The sequence below is a fragment of the Dermacentor silvarum genome, chromosome 1 (assembly GCF_013339745.2).
Source record: "Dermacentor silvarum isolate Dsil-2018 chromosome 1, BIME_Dsil_1.4, whole genome shotgun sequence".
Classification (NCBI taxonomy): Eukaryota; Metazoa; Arthropoda; class Arachnida; order Ixodida; family Ixodidae; genus Dermacentor; species Dermacentor silvarum.
Genome location: NC_051154.1, coordinates 303923500 through 303931403, shown reverse-complemented (window position 1 = coordinate 303931403; position 7904 = coordinate 303923500). Strand labels below are relative to the sequence as shown.

General features: G+C 46.2%; 1 protein-coding gene across 1 annotated transcript in view; it reads left to right on the top strand.

The window, feature by feature from the left end:
* The first annotated feature begins 983 nt into the window (after positions 1–983).
* LOC119437265 (zinc finger protein Gfi-1b-like) overlaps positions 984–7904 on the top strand; it is a 38959-nt gene continuing 32038 nt past the window's right edge. The window contains exon 1 of the mRNA XM_037704304.2: positions 984–1193. Within this exon, the coding sequence (XP_037560232.1) occupies positions 1076–1193 (118 nt within the window). The 5' untranslated portion in view covers positions 984–1075. The remainder of the gene's footprint in view (positions 1194–7904) is intronic.

Here is a 7904-nt window from a genome sequence, read left to right as displayed (position 1 = left end):
ATCTACGCATTCACCGTGTCTTTCGTTCCTCTCTCTCTATATAAGCTTGCTTCCCTTGTTCCCCTCCCCCAGCGCAGGATAGCCAGCCAGACGCTTGTCTGGTTAACAACTGATGCCTTCGCCCCCCCCCCCCCCTTTTTTTTTTCTCTAAATCTCATATTATGATTTAATTTGACGCTTGGGATGTTGTGTGGCTTGTAATATATTTCTATGTTTCACATGCGAAACGGAGTAGAGGCCAACAAGTCCTTATTCAGTCCCGTCAATATATATTTAAAAAAAATCATGGTATATGCGCGTTTCATAGTGACCCATGACACAAGTTTGGTTGCATATTTGTCTCAGAGGACGAGTGAAGGAGAAGGCAGATTAAGGTATGCTCACCGCTTGTCGAAGAAAGAAAAACTTTAGCGCTGCGTACTCAAAAATATTTCATTGAAAAGCGTAAAGCAGAAGGGGGACAGGAAGAAGACTGCACCCTCCGCAGTCTTCCAACTGCGCTGACCTGAACCGAGAAACCCAAATTATAATGCCTTTCAAGTTATATATCAACTCAAATCTGTATATCGGGATTTCAACAGATCTTCGCGTCGCCACGCGAAGAGATTGCATACTCGGCTGCACACCAGCAAAGCGAAGTCCCGGGGCAGATGAAACGAGGACCCCATCGCACTTTCTGTCTCTGTCTCGCGACAAGCCAACAGCAGTTTGCGGGATGCGCGAAGTATAAGCCGCATCGGAGGGGGTTAAGGGAGGGTGGGTTTCCACGAGGGTGGGGAGGTTGCCACAGGAAAGCCCGCAGCAAAGGAGGGGGAGGAGGACGTCAAGAGCGACGCCGACGATGGTCCGCGCGTGCAAGCGTTTCGACAGCGGCGTCGCTTCTCCCCCCAGCTGTGTGCTGTGGTGCGTTCCGCGGCAGCCACTAGATAGGAGGCGGCGAGGGGAGGGGGAAGGAAGGGGACGACGCCCAGGGCGGGCTGAGAGCGCTCGGGCGGCGGGCGTTCCCGGAGGAGCAGGCCCGCGCGCGCGACCGCGTGGCCAGCGGCAGTGTAGCCGTGATTAGGCAGCGGCTAGGATGCCCCGGTCCTTCCTGGTGCGCCGCTGTGGCAGCTTCGCGCGCTGGCGGGCTGCCGTCCGGGCGCTCGCGTCCTCCGACGAGACCCTCGACCAGCTGCGCCCGCCCAACCAGCACGGTGAGTCGGTGGGTCTCCCGCGTCAGCTCCGCGAGGGTGGCACGTGGGCTCGCGCGTTGCATGCACGCGCCGGACGGATTTGTTTCCGCCTCTTCTTTTATCCGATGCGAGGAGCCCCGGCAGGAGGCTGCGACGGGTTTCTCATCGACGGCGGTGTCTAGACGCTCGTCGCCGAGAAATCTCAGTCGCCCAACTGTGTCAGTCTCTCCCCGAGGTGCCACGTTTAATATTGACCACGTTGGCACGTGCCAGACATTATCGCCCGAACTGTGGAAGATGACTCTAAGGACTCTCCTAGATCAGGAGGGTTTCGCCTGGCTGCCTGCGGAGTCATTTATTTCCCTATAGGATGTGAGCATTGTGCTACACGGCTGGTATATTGCGACGACCGCTCGTTCATTTGTTACAGGAATCATTATCCATGTCAGCGATCTGCAGCCGCGGTTAATACCTCACACGTGGCGACTTAAGCGAATCGTGGTTGCGACTACTACAACTACAGTGCTGTGAGGTAGTATTATTCCGATATTTCCGGTGCAACGTATATACAGGAAATGTGCTGCTATATGGAAAGCTAGTATCCCATCGTTAAACGGTTAGACTTTTAAAATTTTCGCTTCCCGTTATCATTTCTTCCCGTATTACAGTACAATTTTCTTCTAATCCTTGTAAACTTGTAATCCTTGTAAATTACTCTAACATGACTTCTATCGAGTATTGCTTGCCGTACGTGATATTTTAATGAAAGAGAGAACTGGAAAGCAAGTATATGTTTAAACATTGGCCTTACTGTATACAGCAGTGCATGGTTATAAATAAGTTCTTGCCTCAAACCTGTGACAGTCACGTGGTGCAAGAGTAACAAATGTTAGTATCAATGGCGTGAATTCGATGCAGCCAATTGCGCGCTGCCGTAAGAAAAAAGACTCCTTATCATTAGATGTTACCAATACGTTTTTGAGAATTACGTGTGAAGTTTTTTTTTTATGTTCAGCGTCATCGAAGAGAGGAAGACCCGCCCTAAAATTGGAGATGGGGAGAGGTGTTGTGGCAGCAGACAACAATGGTGGGGTTCTTTCTATGGTCAACAAGTACGATGACAGAATTTGAACACATGCGGGATTATTGAAGCTCGGCCTCCGCTCGAAGTCACTAGCAGGAAAGAGCTATCTTTCGATGCAATTGGCGTCATCCTCCAGGGGACTGAATGTGATAGGCTGCTCTAAAAATAATAATAATAATTTTTAAAAAACGCATGTGGAAACGGCTCTTTTGTTAACACCTACTAACACCTTAATCTGACGATGATATTGTGCTGCCACGTGGACAAGGTGCCCTAAGTGGATTTTGCGCTTAGTTGGTGGGTTTATCTAATGTGGTCATCAAAAACCGCGGTCACGCAGCGGGTGTGCTACCCTCTAAAATGTTTATCCAAAGACGCTTGCTCACTGATATGCGACAGTGTGCTTTGAGCACACCGCTACTTGCACAACAGCCCTGCATGTCGACTAGAACTGTCGCTTCTTTCCGTGTTGTTAACAATGCTGTAGCTAACAAATTGTACATGAACATCGTTTAACTTTCGTTGTCGGTAGTACCTGCAACGCACTGCAGTTTGCGTGCATGAATATTGATGCAAACTGTGTGAAAATGCATGGCAAATTTTTGTTTCATTTCTATGTGCTTTTGAGTTGTGCAATTTCTTGCATATAGCTAAGAGAGGAGGAATAGTAAGCATTACCCACGTCGCCAATGTTTCTTACACAGATTTAATTACGAAATACAGTTAGACACCAAAACTAAGGAGCGAGCGATATTCTTGGGCTGGAAATTAACCCAGCCGATGCGGAGTCCGAATTGAGGTGGATGATGTTACGGATATTTGAACAGCTTGTCGAAACATCGTTCCGATTGTATCGAACACTCCTTCCGAGACAATTTTTCATAAGGAGGATTTTGTATCTGATTCTGTGCTCGTATAGAGTTTTGGCTTCATCCCTCCGAATGGCTACAAAAAATATTAGAAGAAAGTCCAACAACCCGACCGGTAAACTGATTCTGATGGACTTTAGCAACTCTGCCGATGCTTAGAAGTTTATAAAATATGATCGGTATGTACAATATACAGCGCAGGTGCTGAGATAAGCCGTGGTAGTGGTGGTGGTGGCACGTCAATAACAGGCTATTTAAGCTCCTTACGATGCTTGTCGGCCAGGAAAACGAATTAGTCGAAAACGTATGTTCAGCTATGAATCGATGTGCAACTTCACACTTCCATTTAACGCTGTTCTGTAAAATCACACCGCAATGCAAAAGATTTTAGAACACTATAGCCACGAAAAAAAAAAATTCTCCTCGCGTCTTAGTTATGGAGATCGGAATCGTAGGGTGTGGTGCTAATACTGCACTAAAGTGTCAGCGGACTTGTCTTTCTTGCGACATTCCTTTGTGTTTTTCTTTTGTAGTATTTTGCAGTCGACAGTTTACCACCTGCTAAGGCGGCCTACTTGTGCATAAGCTCTCTCGAAACTTCCGGTAGCCAACAAAGAGAGTTTTTTTTTTTAATGTTTTGCACTTTCTACCGGCGACGAAAGGCTTCTGCCTCCTGTGCGTGATTCAGAACTTCGTCAAAACGAACAATGTTATCGAAGGCACTGAGCTAATACATCAGCATAAGATGCAGAGCTATAGCAGCGGGGCGCTCGTCGCACTGTATGCAAGCTGGCTTTACGCTCTTAAGAATCGTAAGTAGTCTAAGGTGTAACTTTCTCCCGTGATATTAATCCTCATGAATCTCGTTCGCTTTCTCGTCGTCAGTGAACGCTGCGTGCCCACTGGAAGGAGCCATGTGCGTTCAAGCACGTCATCTTGTCGGAAAACTAGCGCGCGCCGAGAGTTCAGAAAACGAGACAAAATTACTCCCTTAAGAGTGTGCAGGTTTTATAACTTTACTCGCGCACGCTAGATTCGCGCTCGCGCTTACGTACGGCAGCCTCTTCTTCTGCCGTGCGCTGCACCCGCGGCCAAGCCATGGTGACGGCCGGGAATGCATTGCGTGAAGCAGATATATACAGTTCGTCTGGCTAGTGTGGCGTTGCAGTTCCCATTGTTCTTATCGGTACAACTGCGAGTGTAAACTGTAGTGTTCTACGATACGTATATCGTGCGTCATTGTTCTATTATGTGCGCAGATGCGCAGTGTGCGCAGATATATCCAATGTGTAAGTTGGCTTTCCTGCAGTGCGTTTTCGGCGCTCATGGACGAATCAGTGAGACATAGAAAGCTTCGTTTTAAAACGTGTTCCCCATTGCTTTCAAGGATTCAGTAGAGATTCGAGATAACAGATATAGATTCTGGAACATGTTGGATTGACAAATATTTCGTTAATCTTTTTAAATGGCTCACTGTTCTTTAGATGTATAACTATAATAAAACGATAACATTTCACTCCTAATGGGAAGCAATCGCAAAGACTGCCAGTTTGATATTTAATAATACTGCAACATAATCCCTCACCGGCTATAGGGCCTGTAGCTTACCTTTTTTTAACATTAGGTTTTTGTACATTCAAATTTTATTGAACGAATGTACGAAACAAACGAGCACCGAAAGAAAGAGAGAGAGAAAAGAAAGGGGAAAGGCAGGGAGGTTAATCAGAGGGTAAGATCCGGTTTGCTACCCTACGCTGAGGAGGCTCCGAAAGAAAATGTTCAGAACACTGCCAGCATGGAGTGGCGAGAAGGATTTGTGTTGACGCCTTCAGATGAACCGTATACAGAAGTGAGACTGAATTTTCTGTATAGTGTGCCGGCGGAGCTTCTACAAAATCCTTATTCCGCACCGACGACATTGTTAGAGCGAGGTGAAGTATAATCATCATCATCATCATCATCATCAGCCTATTTTTTTTATGTCACTGCAGGACGAAGGCCTCTCCCTGCGATCTCCAGTTACCCCTGTCTTGCGCTAGCTGATTCCAATTTCTACCTGCAATTTTCCTAATTTCATCACCACCCCACCTAGTTTTCTGCCGTCCTCGACTGCGCTTACCTTCTCTTCGCACCCATTCTGTAACTCTAATGGTCCATCGGTTATCTACCCTACGCATTACATGGCCTGCCCAGCTCCATTTTTTTCTGTTAATGTTAATGAGAACATCGGTTATCCCCATTTGCTCTCTGATCCACACTGCTCTCTTCCTGTTTCTATTAGGAACATAATGGTAAGGGCGTGAACTCTCGCGTCCTGAAGACAACTAACAAACTCAGCGGTACGTGACTCAGCAGGCATTGTTAAATGCGCAAAGATCAGCCCTATTGTTTCTGTTTTCGGCAATAGTAGTCGTCGGGCACGTTCAGAAAGTAGCGAGTCACTAGTATATATATTTTGTTCATTGACGTGATAGGATATATTGGCGCACAAATATGGTATGTATATCTTCTGCACCATTATATAACCCCCTGTAAATTAATAGGGTGTTCAGCTATCATGCGCGAAGCTATAAAACGGATAATTCTATGGCGAATAAGACCATGTACATTGTTTTCGCAGTCCTGTTCAAAAACCGCCAGTAAAATTTTAGCCCCTGACATTCATTTAGTTATTTAAAAGTGATTAGAAAACTTCTCACCTGTTGTTCTAATTATCAACGGTCAATTTGGGAGTTGTAGAGCATCGCAAGAGGGTAAAATTAGATGTATCCAGCAAGGTACACATCGCGTGTTTATCTTTCCGGCAGAGAGACGAAGCCCGCGATATATGAAACATGTCACGTGATACGCGCCCACACGCCCGCGGATAGCAGCGCCATCGAAATTCTCAGTGGGAGAGCGAGTTGTTCATCTGTAACTTGGCCGAGCAGCGACAATTAGCTGCACGCGTGTTCTTTCAATGATGCAGAAACAGCTCCTTGCAGTTATTGCGTACCAACCTCAACAAAACGCGCTGCCCTGAGTGGCGAGTTGCTTTGGCCGCCCCCCCCCCCCCCCTTCCCTCCGGAATATCAAAGCACAGACTTTTAACTTTTCCAATTAAAAGGAAGGGCGAATCAAGCATTGATGAAACCGTAGTGGGAAATCATCCACAAGGAAGAACCAAAACCATGGTGAACCGTCAGTGTAAGGATTGGAACATGCGGTCTTTATCTCATCTTTATCTAAGCGCGGCTTTCACAGTGTCGAGGAAAACCTTGTTTGGCATTATATAGACGAGAGGAGCACTGATTCCATGCTGCACTGGACGTGTCAAGCTGGAAAAGCAGGCCCTTGACTAAAGGCATTTTCCAGGCGCTCCCTCCTGAAGTCGTGGAAGTAATGCGAAAATCGCTTTCTGATTCGTGGACAACTTTATTTGCTAACGTTGTTCCAAGCGACCAGAACCGCCGGGAAACGTGTTACCCGACTGCACTACAACTCGAACCATCCGTACGGAGAGAACTATACCATTTTCGAGGCGCCATAACACGCCGATGGTCTGAACATCGCTTGCTTTACGAGGAGCAACCGCGTACATGTTGCGCTCGAAGTAACACTTCGAGGCATATATTCGAAGTAGACTGCTTATAAGCAAGCCACTGTGCAAGAGATCAACGAGAGGGAACTTTATTGTAACAGAAACGTGTCGCGATGTCACCAAGTTTTCGCTCTAGAACTTCCTGGCGAACAAATGTTCTTTATAACTATACTATTTCTCTTTATAGAACGTTATTCTAAGTCCTGTGCTGAGTATACACGGAACAAATACAGGTAGGGGCAAAACGAGGAGGTTTGCTAGCTAAACTGTCTGCGTCTCAGCCAGTGCTTCGACAAATGAGAACGTTCTGCGTGACGTTGTTAAAATGTATGCTCTCTTACAAACCTAGATTTTTTTTTCTGGCTGTATACATGTGCAATTGGCCGCAACAGCGGGTTACTGCGAATCTCCTAAGACGCCTTCGTTATCAGGAATCAGCACCGCTGATCAGTTTCACAAATAAGTTCTCCCCATGAGCGCGCGCATGCATTGTCATATTCTTACAACAGTGGAGTGTCAACGACTGTTTGTGCGGGAGCAAATGCACATACCAATTTAAATTCTCATTTTTTACAGTGTACTCACACTGTCAAACGCTGTGCATTCACTCTCAACGCAAATGAGCAAAATAAACGCGCTTTGTCGGGGGCTTCACAATAACCCTAAAAAAAAGATAAATATGGCACAAACAGTGACTCCCTAATAAAGGAGTTAAAAACTTTCCCTTTGGTCTTTGAGTGCGATGAAACGCGCACTATTTCGCGTGCATTAGTGCCAAAGGGTACGACGAAACACAGCCCATCAACCACTGCACTTCCGACATTTGACTTCTGACTTTAGTGCTGCATTTTAGGGCTCCCGTCCGGATTTGGAAAAAAAGAAAGAAAGAAAAATTGTCTGCAGTGAATTTTAGATATCATTTCACCAGGATGTGCGGCATGCAGCTTAAGTATTGCCCGTCTCCGCCACCTTCTCAAGAAAATTATAGACTGATATGTTCAAAATTAAAACTAAAAGCGGGGCATGTTGTATGCATGATTAAGACGTACAAGAACAAAATTATTCTTGTGCTAGCTCTCTTGCGAGGAGACGACGTGAAATGTTTGTTTCAGGCTATTCTTTTGGAGGAGAGGAACGTATTCAACCTTTTGACAGTCATCTCGAAAATTAATGTAGCACGTATTTAGACATATATATCT